The sequence below is a fragment of the Theobroma umbraticum genome, unplaced genomic scaffold (assembly GCF_002168275.2).
Source record: "Theobroma umbraticum cultivar Fairchild unplaced genomic scaffold, ASM216827v3 scaffold_30.0, whole genome shotgun sequence".
NCBI lineage: Eukaryota > Viridiplantae > Streptophyta > Magnoliopsida > Malvales > Malvaceae > Theobroma > Theobroma umbraticum.
The window spans coordinates 3,362,341-3,376,243 of NW_018397254.1; the positions used below are offsets into that span (position 1 = coordinate 3,362,341).

At 35.7% G+C, this 13,903-nt stretch overlaps 4 protein-coding genes across 15 annotated transcripts; 1 reads left to right on the forward strand and 3 right to left on the reverse strand.

Annotated features, from left to right (window-relative positions):
• Positions 1–247: 247 nt before the first annotated feature.
• Positions 248–3,820, reverse strand: LOC110413911 (WAT1-related protein At5g47470-like). 2 transcript variants are annotated; one of them, XM_021424947.2, is made up of 8 exons: positions 3,289–3,820; positions 3,116–3,181; positions 2,434–2,550; positions 2,095–2,326; positions 1,842–2,003; positions 1,204–1,355; positions 1,030–1,121; positions 248–726 (listed from the first exon to the last, which is right to left on the reverse strand). In XM_021424947.2, the coding sequence occupies exons 1-8, from the start codon at positions 3,486–3,488 to the stop codon at positions 719–721; spliced, it is 1,029 nt and encodes a 342-aa protein (XP_021280622.1). In that variant the 5' UTR covers positions 3,489–3,820; the 3' UTR covers positions 248–718. The 2 variants fall into 2 exon arrangements, with proteins under 2 accessions (XP_021280622.1, XP_021280615.1); XM_021424940.2 differs by having other exon boundaries at positions 248–1,121; positions 3,289–3,817.
• A 1,728-nt stretch (positions 3,821–5,548) lies between these two features.
• Positions 5,549–7,363, forward strand: LOC110422432 (Pentatricopeptide repeat (PPR) superfamily protein). Its single transcript, XM_021436330.1, has one exon. The coding sequence runs from the start codon at positions 5,549–5,551 to the stop codon at positions 7,361–7,363; it is 1,815 nt and encodes a 604-aa protein (XP_021292005.1).
• Positions 7,364–7,962: 599 nt separating this feature from the next.
• Positions 7,963–9,899, reverse strand: LOC110423591 (uncharacterized). Of its 2 annotated transcripts, XM_021437859.2 has the most exons (7): positions 9,614–9,899; positions 9,292–9,513; positions 9,059–9,179; positions 8,796–8,983; positions 8,614–8,687; positions 8,374–8,523; positions 7,964–8,181 (listed from the first exon to the last, which is right to left on the reverse strand). In XM_021437859.2, exons 2-7 carry the CDS (start codon positions 9,431–9,433, stop codon positions 8,044–8,046), a joined length of 813 nt encoding a protein of 270 aa, XP_021293534.1. In that variant the 5' UTR covers positions 9,434–9,513; positions 9,614–9,899; the 3' UTR covers positions 7,964–8,043. The 2 variants fall into 2 exon arrangements, with proteins under 2 accessions (XP_021293525.1, XP_021293534.1); XM_021437850.2 differs by having other exon boundaries at positions 7,963–8,181; positions 9,292–9,899.
• Positions 9,900–10,389: 490 nt separating this feature from the next.
• LOC110414832 (protein NONRESPONDING TO OXYLIPINS 2, mitochondrial-like) lies at positions 10,390–13,442 on the reverse strand. Of its 10 annotated transcripts, none has more exons than XR_002445056.2 (5): positions 13,119–13,442; positions 12,796–12,972; positions 11,631–11,701; positions 10,983–11,023; positions 10,390–10,661 (listed from the first exon to the last, which is right to left on the reverse strand). XR_002445056.2 is itself a non-coding variant. In XM_021426272.2 (4 exons), the coding sequence occupies exons 1-3, from the start codon at positions 13,289–13,291 to the stop codon at positions 11,004–11,006; spliced, it is 312 nt and encodes a 103-aa protein (XP_021281947.1). In that variant the 5' UTR covers positions 13,292–13,442; the 3' UTR covers positions 10,390–10,661; positions 10,983–11,003. The 10 variants fall into 10 exon arrangements, 4 of the variants coding, with proteins under 4 accessions (XP_021281947.1, XP_021281923.1, XP_021281942.1 ...); XR_016351013.1 differs by having other exon boundaries at positions 12,854–12,972; positions 13,119–13,441; XR_002445062.2 differs by lacking the exon at positions 11,631–11,701.
• Positions 13,443–13,903: the final 461 nt, after the last annotated feature.

Sequence of the window (13,903 nt, forward strand, 5' to 3'; positions counted from 1 at the left end):
TGGTGTGGTGAATTCAGAGTTGGAAGAGAGGAAGCAAAAGTAATCAAATCAAAAAAGAATGGTGAATGGAGAAGATCAAGGCGAAAAGCAAAAAGTTAAGATATAGAGTTAAAAGGATATGAATGGCATCGGCTTCATTCATGTCTCAGCATGATTTGATTAAGACAACCATATTTGAACAAAACCAAGATTTAATTAATTAGGCTGATGACTTGTACAGGTGTTTGCAATAGCCGGTAGTTTAGCCAATAAACGTGGAAATGTGTCCAGTCCAGGATGTTTCTTTATTGGTCGTAGGAAAGGGCATCATCCACAAAAGCGGGGGAAAAAAACAGAAGGCGTCTTTGAACAAAATCATTAGTGCTTTATACAGATACTCTGAATCTAGAATGACCAATAGGCCTAAATCCCGGTGGACTTGCAGCAGTCAGACCATCTTTGGACTCATTTTTTTGCTCCCAAACTAATTATCTCTTCCTCTTGAAATGATGACAATTTGTGTAAATTTATCCTAGTAGAATGCTCAAGTTGTTTCCACTTGTCTAGGCCTCATGGCCTGCTGCTACCCTCTACACAATCTAATCTGATTGAGATAATCAGAGATAATATTCTTTTGTTGAAGAAATTTCCGAAAAACTAATAACATTTGTCCAACTCTTCCCAAGCTACCTCTATCACCTTTACATAGAGTCAGAAAACTGTACAGGCTGCTGGTATATCAAGCTTCTGCAAAAACAGTTGAAATATAGGAATATTTACATTCTTAGCATTGAAAGCTCCAATCACACTTCATATGGCATTCATACCAGATATACTGGTCTGCGTCAATCATGTTTATGTGGAACTTGTGCACACATTAAACTTCCGAAATTAAAAAGTTTTCCCCGGATTTTTCATTTTTGTTAAATCTTTGATGAATTGGCCTAACTGAAACAAATTTACTTTCTAGCATAGGCCTGGTAACGATCAGTGTGCGAACTAAGTGGATAGCATGTTAACTTAATAGAGGCTTCTCTGGATCGAACTCACTTTCCAAGCCATTCCCATCCGAGAAAACTTCTTTTCCTTTAGCCCACAAGACGAAGTAGAGACCGGTGAACATGAGGAACATTCCAGCAAGGCTGCATCGAGAGAGTGATTTAATAGAATACTGAAGAAACTAGTTGGGATCTTACAAGCTAAATCGATGAATCCGTAGTTTACCTTCCTAATGAAATTGTCTCCCCTAATGTAACAAAAGAGAGAATGACTGAGATGACTGTTCCAATGGGGCTGAACATTGAGACAAGAACCGGTCCCCTCTTCCTCATTGCCCATCCGTTGAAGCTTACACATGCTCCGCCCACAGTACCTCCCTGCACATCCAAATTTTAATGAATAGATCAGTGAAAAGAGGCAGCATTCAGGGTCTTCAATGCATAATGGGTCTTACACTTCCTGGCCTTGAAAAAGCTGAAAATGTAAATCAAGAATTGATGTGCTTACTGGCATTTTCTAGCTTGTTTGAATATGCATTTGCATTTTGTTTTCTTCGAGTGAACGTTGTGTATTTTTTTTTTGTCTGTTACTACTTTACCATGTAACCATAATGGAAACGATTCTAGTTTCTTCTATTTCTTGATATCATAGTTTCATAAACTTGTTCAAACCCCAAAATTCTCAAGCAGCATGCAGTTCAGGAGGGCGCTACATTTGCATCTAGATTATGGTTGAATTCCTTAGCCATTTAGGGTATGAATAAGCAACTTCACAGTTACTTGGACTTGGAAAAGCAGTATTAGTTAACTTATATATATTTCATAGTATGTCAGATTATTCAAAAAAGGGACAGAGTTGCACACCAGTAGAGAAAAGGCGATTAGATCCTTTACGCTAACAAGGGGCCAACCCCATTTTAATTGATGATCTCCGACCAACTGCACCATTGCAGTTATAATCACTCCAATTAATGATGTTATGGCACACAAAGACATCGGAGCAGGAAAGTCACCCAAAGTTGTCGCCTGTAAAACACAACATCTTAGGGAAAGGGAAAAAAAAAAGGAAGAAATATTCAATACACTACCTCCCATATATTTTGTTTTTCCAGAGTACCTGCAAGACTACGTTGCTGGATAGAACCAATACCGCTGCCATGAGGTACATGCAACCGATGATTTTATTTTTGTCGAAAACGACATCGTCAGTCGGAGGAGCTATAATCCTTGCATCTTTTGATGAGACAGCGCTCTGCATTAAGCTCATTGTAAGGGCACCTACCACACACATCAATGTGCCTACAATCTTTACTTTACTGTATAGGCAACTTAGAGCAACTTTTTCTAACCTGCACCCGCATTGCAAGATTCATCATTGGGTTTTCCTTACTAATTTGATCATCCATCTACTTTATAAAAAGAAAAAAAAAGAAAGGCAAGATACTGAATATGACACCTGCAAGTCCAAGCAATTATGAAGATAAGGCCTGGAGCAAGGTTTGGCATGGCTGTTGCCATTGCTGGTGAAGTTAGATTAATCCCCTTGAGGAATAGGCATTGGAACAGAGTAACTCTGAAAGAAAGAGAACCAATATAAAATACTCTCTTACTGCTACTATGTCATCTTTTCATTCCTCATGCTTAGTTGTTTTCCTCTTTTTCAATTAGCACATCACCATGGTCTTCTGTTGTCATCGCATTTTGACTTCCAATTATCAAAAAGTGCAACAAGGCACAGTTGCTTAACTCACACACTAAATGAAGGTAGGTGGAGATTTTAAGCATAAATTTTAAGTTCAATCCTTATAATCTTTCTCATAAAATAAAGAGTCAAAAAGGAAGTGCAGTTTCCTTCTCCCGGAAAGGATTGTGATCAAAGAATTGTCTTCCAAATTATGTTACCAAATTGTATCATTTTTCTTTTACTTGGGAAAGTTTATTCATGATTGATGCAATATGCACTAAAAATTAAATTTCAATATCAATTTTTGGAGAGAAATATATAAAAAAAAGGGTAAAAGAAAGGAGGATTAAAGGACAATAATGATAGAAATTCAAATAAGAATAAAAAAGAAAGAGCGAAAGGCTTTCTATCTTAAATTTCCGAAAGGAAAAATGAAAATGAAAATTATCCTTACCCTCCGAAGGAGATCAAAACCAGCTGGGTTATAAACTTCAAGGTCAATTGTTTGGGCCATTTGCTCCTGCAAAATGAACATTAAACCTTCACAAAACTTTCATGGCTGAGCAACTTCGGAGTCTCCAGGAAGAAAAAAAATACAGAAAAGATGAAAGTGAACGCAGAAATTACCTTTCAAAATAAACAGCAAAAGGAGTGAGAATAATGAAGGTGGAAAGGGTGAAGAAAATAATAATGGTGAAAGGGCTGAGGCCAAGGGACATAAGATAAGCAAGTAAAAGTGAGTTCCCTGCATACACAAATTGCACCCCAACCAATCCTCCAATTATCGCCACATCTTCAAGGACATCTCTCTTGATGTACAGCAGCATCTTAGTTTCCCACACTTTCTTGCCTTCCAAACAGTACAAAACAAAAAGATGAAAGAACAGATATATAACCTTCTTCCTTCCCTCCAAAACAAACAGATGATCAAACTCTCTTCTTTTTCCCACTTCTTCCAACTTTTTCTTTCTTTCTTGTGCTTGCTTTACATGTCTGATCCTGGGCCTACATCAAATTCCTGACTTTGTTCTCTCAACTTTCGGTTTTGGGTCATGCAATCGTACCCAAAGGCAGCCATTTTCTTCTTTGTTCACTTTTTCTTTATTTGTTTTTATTGGTCATCGGTCTCTCCCTTTTGGACTTAGCTAACTTTAATGAGGCTTCTCCTACCAGTCTTTTCCAGATTATTCGCAAGAGGTTGGTATATACAAGGGGTGGATAGCTTTGTCTTTAACTGCTCTTCTCTTTCTCTCTTATTATAGCTTTGTTTATCACATAGAAAAATTTGGCTCCCTAGATTTTATCTCTTGTAATAATTCTGTTCTCTAAAACTCCCTGTTTAGATTTCGTTAACACCATTTTTGGAGCAGGCTTTCCGGGGTTCCTTAATAATCTTGACTAAATATTTGTCCAATTATCCCCCTCCACAAATCAAAATCAAAGCAAACTTGTCCAATCCATCTTAACTTAGTAACTAAACAGAGGCAAAGTGTACTAATTATCTGGAGCTTATTCTTGAAAAAGCTAAGAATAATTAAGCGAAAATAAAAACAAATGGGAGCTTTAAGGAATGCAAACAACAGAACTGCACGTGAAGTACACATGAGTTGAGCATTGATAAAAGTGAGGAAGAATATTTGAAGTTTGAAATTTGAAGGTGGGTTGCCACATGTTAGGCGTGACACAGCCACCGGTAGGATGACTTTGCCTACTAATAAGCAACCACTCCATAGCAATTACACGCAACAGCCCAAGTCTGTCTCCCAACGAGGCTTCCATGTGGCGCTGTCGCCCCTGAAATACTTAATTGCGCTGGTTATATTCTTCCAACGACAAATTGATTCCATTCATAAAATTATTTATTTTAATGTTAAACTATGATTATCTTGATACTATCTAATTAGAAAAATAAATTTTAATATTCATATCTTGAGTTAAAAATGAAATAATTTATGTATCCTAAATTAATTTTTATTAAATAATAGTAAGACAATTTCACTCTATAAAGATAGTTTAATTTAGTCATCTAAGTATTAATTCAATGGTAAAAAGAAGTTTTGCATTGTTGTCAAAGTCTCTTAACTCAAGTTGGGTAATAATCACATCTTCTAATATGGTTTTGATAATTAGAATATTTTACCTGCGAACTGCAAATCGCTGCAAAGGTTTCTGAATTAAAAAAAAAATTAAAATCTAAATCTTAGTGGAGCCTTGTCGCTATACGCTTAAATGCTAAGCAATCATCAATATCATATATGGATTCTCTTAGTACTTTATACTTTATAGGCACTTAGACGCAATTGCGTATAGATGTGTATTATATATTTTTTTAATTAAAAAAATAAAGATTCAAACTTTATTTTTTAAATAAAAAATAATATACTAATTAATAAATTAAATATTCAGATATATATAAATATTACATTTTCATATTGAATTGTTCGAGAAAAGAAAAAAAAATAAACAAAAATTTATATTTTATATATTTATTCTTTTATACATTATTAATGATTTAAATATTATTATTTTTTAATAAATAAATTTAAAATTTGATAAATTTTAAAAATAAATATATTTAATTTAAAAAAATTATCTTTTCATATTTATGAATTGACATTTTATGATGAAGAATAACGTACATTGATATTATATTAAATATAAAATTTTAAATTATTCATGTAAAATAATATTAATGTTCGTAAGCTTTTTCTTATGCTTTTTTTAAATTTTTTTTCTTCTGCTTAATATTTTTTTGTTTTGGAGAAAGATCTTAAGAAATCTTCCTTTTATACAATTAAAATCTTAAAGCTTTAAAACATCGAGAAAGAACTTCAACCATGAAAAAGTCGAAGAGAAAAATAGAATTCAGCGCCACATTTACAAAGCTATGCAAAGATCTCTGTTGAGGAAAGTCCAAAACTACCAGCCCAAGCAATGGCAGTCACATAATCTCCAATCGAATCACCTTATTAGCACAAATCTCCCCTCTCAAAACAACAATGCCAGCAACAACGTTCCAAAGCAAAATTTTGAAACTTGGCTTACTCTCATTTCAACCCTTGCCCAAGGTGGCACCGACATGGACCTTACCTTACATAAGGCTGCAAAACTTCTCCGCTCTGGGATTAAACCAAATGACTACTCCCTAGTTCACCTAGTTCGGGTCTCAACGGACCTGGGCTATGACTCTTATTGCCAACAGCTTCATTGCTACATTTTAAAATCTGGGTTTGTCTCCAATGTCTTTGTTTCTAATGCTTTGATGAGGTTTTATAGGAGAATTGACTTGCCATGTCAAGCAAATAAGCTATTTGTTGAAATTCCTCAACCGAGTGTCATTTCCTGGAACACTTTAATTTCTGGGTGTGTTCAATCTGGGCAGTTTCGTAAAGCTTTGGGGTTGTTTCTTGAGCTTCAAAGGTCTGATATTTGCAGCAATGAGTACTCGTTTACCGTGGCTTTAGCTGCTTGTGGTCAACTGGGGTTTTTGCATCTAGGCAAGTCAATTCACTCCAACATTTTGAAATTTGGCTTGGAATGTGGCATTATTGTTGGGAATTGCTTGATTGATACGTATGGGAAATGTGGGGCTGTGGATGATGCCGTTTTGGTGTTTCATAGCATGATTGATAAGGATGTTATTTCATGGAATTCAGTCTTAGCAGCGTGTGCTAGAAATGGAAAGCTTGAAGAAGCCTTCAGTTTTTGGCGCCAAATGCCTCTCCGTGATACAATATCTTACAATGAACTTATTAGTGGTATTGCTCAGTTTGGCAACATAAATGATGCAATTGATATTTTATTTAATATGCCGAACCCAAATTCATCTTCATGGACTTCAATAATGACAGGATATGTTAATAGAAATCGAGCACGGGAGGCTCTACAATTTTTCATTAAAATGCACTCTAATGAAGTTGAACTGGATGCGTTCTCGTTTTCAATAATTCTAAGTGGGATTGCAGGTCTCTCGGCTTTAACATGGGGAATGTTGATTCATTGTTGTACAATAAAGTGTGGTTTGGATACTTCTGTTGTTGTGGGAAGTGCTCTCATTGACATGTACTCAAAATGTGGGCAGGTTAAGAACACTGAGTCTATGTTTCAATCTTTACCTAAAAAGAATTTGGTAACCTGGAATGCTATGATCTCTGGTTATGCTCACAATGGTGATTCAACCAAAGTTATCCAGCTTTTTGAGCAGCTGAAAAGGGGAAGGGCTTTGAAACCTGATGCGATCACATTTCTTAATGTCTTAGCTGCATGTTCACATAACGAGACACCACTGCAAGAGGCGTATCAGTACTTTGAATCAATGATCAATGATTATGGTATTAAACCTACTGTTGAGCATTGTTGTTCTATGATTCGGCTACTGGGTCAAGGAGGAGAGATCTGGAGAGCCGAGAGAATGATATATGACCTGGGATTTGGGTCATGTGATGTGGTTTGGAGGGCTTTGCTTGGTGCTTGTGCAGTTTGCAAGGATTTGAAGGTCGCAAAGATTGCAGCTGCAAAAGTAATTGAATTGGCCGGTAGCAATGATTATGCTTATGTAATGATGTCTAACATTTTTGCACACTATCACAAATGGGCGGAGATGAGTGTAATGAGAAAGCTCATGAGAAATAAAAGAGTGATAAAAGAAGCTGGTTGTAGTTGGATTGAAATGGAAAATGTCAAGTTAAATTCATCTGCATAGAATTGGTTTTTAATTGCTGTTTGTGTTGTTCTCTGTTATCCTTGTTGTGGTTGTTTGATGCATTCCCTTGGGGTAGGGAGGATTGGCGGTGAATGGCAGACTTAGATGTCAACCAGGGAATCTACAAGCAAACTCTCTGAAACTTATCAACATAAATTCCCGAATTTGTTTTACATTTGCATCTTAATTTCAGGGTGGAGGAATTTCCGTATGCCTAAAATGAACCTAGTCATGTGATATCATATCCATAGAAAATTCTAAGGCAAAATTACCTGTGGGCTACATTATTACTTTAAAGAATCCAATTTTATCAGATAATTCTTTTTTAAAGTATTACAAAAGACAAAAATTACCATTCTGTGATGTTTATCGTTCAACCCGCATCAGAGCCTCGGCACTTTTCTACTTACAATACCTTATGACTTTTGAGAGACTAATATATTTGCTAATATATCCATGCCTCTATCCAGAGATAAATTATTATTAAATATTAATTATTATACTAATTAATCCGTCCGATACGAAGTACGGATGTCACATTAATTTTATATAAAATTTCAAATGAATTACTTTAAACATAAAATTTGATAAAAATCATCATTAAAATATTATATTTATCAATAGAGAAACATAAAAAAATGGACCTTTTTTAGGTATTATAATTTTGTCAAATTTGTTAGTCATCTAGCTCCCCCACGAATTTTGGTTATCCCTCGTTGCAGTTTCAGGATTATTTTTGCAGCACGATCCCTTTCTTCTGGATCATTTGAATTTAGTTTACCAGTCCAAAGGACTATTTGCTTCTCCATGCTTTGAATCTGTAACATGCAGTACTTTCAGTTAAAAAAAAAAAGAAGATGCAGAAATGTATATATATTACTGAGTCAGTACCTTCAGTTAAAAGAAGAAGAAGCAGAAATGTATATATATTACTGAGAAAAATAAAAAGAAATGTATATAATGAGGAGAAGAATCCAAGAAGAAAGCCATAGCTGATGAAGAGAAAACACCTTTCTATGGGGCCATCTTAACACGCCATATCTGCGGCATATCTTCTTCAATACAGTGACAGACAAGTCCAAGCTCCTGGCTGCCTCCTCAATAGGCAGATGGAAGTATTTTTCTATATCTTTCAAGGTTAGATTTCTGGTTCTCTCCCTCTGCATCACATCCCAAAGAGAGAATAACAAAGTCATTTAGGGTCTCAAGTTGGGAACCTCTATCAGAGTCGAAGACGGCCGCTAACGAACCTGTATTGACAGGGAGGGCTTAGGATGTTTCCCTCGGTTATTGCTGTTTCCTGGTTGGTCCATCCGGAACCCCCCTGCACAAAATTAAACAGTTCTACCAAACTGTTGATTGTATGACAGAAACGGAGGTGCAAAAAATGGGAAATCAAACAATCCCCATGGTCGGGATCGGGAGGAGATACCTGCATGTGACGAAGATGGTTGCATGAAGTCGCCATTTTTGAAATTTTCATCCCAAAGAAACCCCACGCATAAGGCCTCATAGAAACCTGAGAGTGGATCCTGAACGATGACGTATCCGGTTTGGCTTCGATGGAAGCAATACTGACTTAGAAACTGCTTCACATACTCAATGCTCTTTTTGCAGAAACTGTTTCAAAGTGTACCAAAATGAGTTTTGACAATTGGGTACACGTTATAATCAATGATTGAAGAAGAAACTTACTCGAACATTTGGTACTGATGGCCCGGAGCAACAGCATTAGTACTACCCGATCGATCAGTAAGAATAGCATGACAGATTATTCCAAGTCTTCCATGAATCTCAAGTTTCGTAACATTAATGCCTACCATTGTAAGAAAAAACGAAATGATATCGTCAAAAGAGCATGCAATCTTAATCACAAATTAAAAACAAGCCAACAATTGATACGACTGGAATTTGACACGAAAATGCACCATTAGTGTGAACGATTTCTCTTAGTACTTGGCAACAACTGCAACCAAATGGGACCGGTCCAATTGGCCAAACTGAAAGTGGCATTGAATTCTCAAAATTTAAACTTTCTGTTCCCATATTTGTTTCTGTTGGATTATTCATTCCCCCAGGGAGCCCCAAAAAACCCGCTTGAGAAGTCCCCGCATTATCCTCATTATAGAAATCCCAGATGACAGGATCATCTAAAGGATCAATACTATCATTAGCAATTTCCTCATTGGACGGATCATGAATTGAAAAGGCACTTAACATGGATATATCCTGAGTGGTTAAGTCCTCAACTTGATTTTCAAAGTCCAGAAAGTTAAAAATTGCATCCGGGTGCATGTCATTCGGATTATTATTGGGAACACTGGAATTTGGATCTTCCATGCCTGTAAAATGCTAGTGTTATTATTATTTTACTATCTCAATTTTGTGGAGGAAGACGTTGAACTTTGTCCTTCGGAGAGATATTGGCCTTGGTGGTGGCCCGCGAGTGGAAGCGCTGCTGCAAAGAGTGGAGTTTGATCGGGGCCTCAAGCCCCTACGAACGCCGCCGTAGGTGCTTGAGAATTGAGAGAGAGTGCGCAAATTGAAACTGAGAGGATTTGTCGTTTCAAATGTTACGTATTTATAGAAGAAGAAAGGCCGTTAACGACCGTTGTGACAAAGAAAACTGTCGGTGTTTTCCTTCAAAAGGCTGAGTTTGAATTTGTTTATGACATCTGTTTTACGGCTCAAGATTGGGCTTTGTCTTGGTCAGGAAAAGATGGGGCTTTTGTCTTTCTCAAAAACAGCATTGGCGTATGTCTATATGGGCCACCCCATAGCTAGGGAGGAATATCGGGAGGGTGCCCTGCTCGTTCCATAGCCCTGAGTTTTACCATCGTTCAGTATTATCTGTGTCTCAAGATTCCACAACCAATATAAACAATTTTAACTTGTGTAAAAGGTCTTTTACCTGCCTTTGGAGATGAAGGTTTTTACACATTGATTCCCTTTTTAAAAAAAAAAAATTATGCTAACGCAACAAAAACACATCTGCAGGGGGGATCAATCAAAAGGAAGCAAGTGCATTAAAAGGTGTAGAAGATCCTGATGCTTTAGTTTGTTAGGCATATACAAACGAGTCAAACAAGCCTACTGCATTTTTATTTAGAGAAAACAAATCTCATAACTTGTAAGAATCAAATCAGCTTCACTGCTGTTAAGGGTTCACGAGTATTCAAAGAAATGACAACCTTTTTCGAATAAAAATCTACTGGTACTAGCTGCTTCAGTCCATTTGAAAACTCCTCATCATAATCATGGTCTCTAACAAGTCACCTTGGAACTGCCAGACCAAACTCTAAGGCAACAGAGAATGCACTCAAATCAGAGACAGTTATTAGCAGAAACCATTCTGCAATGTTAAAATAAAAGATATAATAGCATTTCATCCCAATCAACAAACAAGTGCAGCAACTCAATCTCAACAAAATAAAGATTTTTAGAATGCCGTTAATAATATCTGGTTTTAAACTTATACAGCAGAAAGCTCATACGCCTTCCAGAAGGTGGTACAAAATTCTAAATGTAAGAACTCTTAAAAATGTCATTACACTTAGATCATCTAGAGTGGTTTCCCACATAGTTCAATGTCAAATGAAGAATAGATGACAGGGTCCACCTCCAAAAACAGCCACATGTCTCACGTACCATCAATTCCATCTGGGAAAAGGAGCAGTTATGTTACCATTGTGTTCTAGATCACTCATAAATGAATCACTCCAAGTGCAATAAAATGAAGTCAAAATGTTTGATTCCAAGAGGTGATTTGACCTTATCCTGACCTCTATTGTATTAATGCACAAATTTTTAGAATGCATTCACTAGGTCTATGTGTAACTACTCTTTGATGGGCTAACCATCCACCCTGATGTTTAAGCAGATAACTAAAAGAAGAATTTGACAAAAGAATGAAGCAATTGTAGGCACAAATCAGAAAGCTGGGTGGAAGGGGAGAGTGGGGTGGCAGAATTTATCATCTAAATTTTGATGATATATCTTTTCCTATATAACCTAAGCAAGTGACAGGAAGAAATCGATCCACACAATACACAAATGCCGGAATAAGATGGAATTTTCCAATCCCATAAGTACAAAGCAAAGCCATGTGTTATGTTTAATAGAGGCTTTTATTTGCGGCACCCACAAAGAAAGATTATAAAGAAGGGAACTAGTTTAGATTCTAAAATAAGAAATGTGAAAATAAGGCTTTATTTTGATATAATTAAATACTTTCAAGATCACTAAAAAAGCACTCATGTTTTCGTACTTGAGAATGAAGATGGGCCTGTCACTGTAAATTCCCACTTTATTTCTTTCAAGCATATTGAATTTATGTGCCTGCAGGAACCAAATATTCTGGTCAGATATTGTCAAGATACATGATTAAAGCACTGTTGGCCCCATTCCATAGCCCCTAATTTGTTTTACTCACAGAAGGCAAACTCAATGATCTGATGGTGTCTACAAGGTTGAGCACCGAAAGGTCTTAAATTCTACTTCTAATTAGCTATGTTCTCTAAAATTGGAAACTGACACCTGTAACCTCAACCAAATTTAATGTAACATCAAACTTATCTATCATAGAGTCTGAGATAAAAATCATTTGTGATATCCAAGCAGTTAAGAAATCAACTTTCTTCAAATTCAAGTAGCATACAAAGTAAATTTTGGAATCAGACCTTTCATTCATAAGCCTGCATCTTAAGCATATTTTCTTACAATCTTTGCAGTCTGCCTCTTGCCTCATAAGCCTCATCTAAAGACATGTTTTAAAATGTACATGACTCGCCTATCCAAAGCAAGGTGGGTGTATGACAAATACCCTTCAAGAAAAGTGTTTCTATGCCTAATTGGCTAATTCAATGAACAGCTATGAAGATACAAGTTATGCATTCTCTCCACAACTCTCTTTCTGCAAACTCATTATATTACTTGCTTGTCCTATATGTGCATGGACGACAGTCTACTGAAAAACTAAGCTTGATGAGAGCGATAGAGAGCAGGAGGGAGAGAGAGAGAAAGAGAGATATTGCTACGTGCTTCTTACTTCTAAAAAGAACGTGTTTTAAAGAAAAAAAAAACCAATTATTTTAAGAATTGAAAATAAAATTTGACATTCACGGAATCATTATTTTTGAATTGGTTTTACTTGGCTATCTGCTCATTTTAACCAATATGATCCTGCTCTTAGCCTCAAAGCTTTCTACTACAATTATAACACAGACATAAAGGTTAAAAACCATTCAGAATTTCCATGTTAACAACATCTTAAATCCCAAAACAACTGAACTAGGAAAAAGACTTAATCAATTTAAACAAAACATTCAACACCAAAACCAAAACCAAAGAAAAAGGTGAAAGAACAACAGATATATAATGTCATAATAATAGTATGAGAAGCAAAAAAAAAAAAGGAAAAAAAAGCTACTCACAATAAAAAAAAACAGATAAAACAGTACTAGAGGCCGGGATAGGTGCAGCAGAGTGTACCCTGAGAAAGTGCCCTGCAACTCCTCGATGTTGTGCTCAGGCACGACGTCATCCTTGACGCCGCCACTGCACTGTGCAGCGGCAACAGTGACTGCGCACATCCCAGCTCCGATGGACACCTGCCCTCAGCAAAAAAACTAAAACTTCAAACTTCAAAGAATAATAAAAAAGCGGCAATTCCCTATTTATAAACGAATAATTACAGGAAATACAGAGAAATATAATTTTGAAAACAGAAACAATTTTTTTTTTCTTTTTGTTGTACCTGGACAATGAGAAACGGCGAAGGGAAGGGATGGATTGGGAGGGGAGAGGTGGTCGAGTGGAGGAGGGAGAAGCGGCGGATCTGGACAGTAGGGATCTTGGACCGTTGGATCTGAAGGCGGATTTAATAGAGGACGATGATCTGCTGATGAATCTATTGCAAGTTGAAGCCATTAGAAAGAAAATTTCTTGACGGAGATAGAGAATTGAAAAACTTGTTAATAGAAATTGGAAACTTGGAAAATGCAACAATGCATAGGACAGGGTTTAGGGTTTTAGCATTACGGAGCAAGTATCTGATTTGGTCAAATGTTGGATCGGGTCGGGTAATCAATTGAAAGAATAATAGTGAAAAGCAGCCGTTAGAATTATGCTCTCCTCATATAAATTATATATCAATTAATAAATTAAATATTTAAATATATTTTTAAATATTATTTATTTAGAGATTTTACTTTTAAAATTTAATGTTATTAAAAAATGATATATGTTATGAAATATAACATAAAATAATAAGTATGAAAAAAATATATTAATAAAGTAAGATATATGTATTAATAAATTATTAATTTTATTATAATATTTTTGAGTTAGAAAAAGTTATATCTTATTAATAAATTTGTAATAAATAATATATTAAATCATATATTACTAATAAGATATATTAATACTTTGTTTGTAATAAAATATGATATTTCAGTATTAAGAAGCTTTTATCATTTTCAAGAGATTGTAAAGAGTTTTTTTTTATATCTAGTGACTTTACAACTATTGGTGAATTCAATA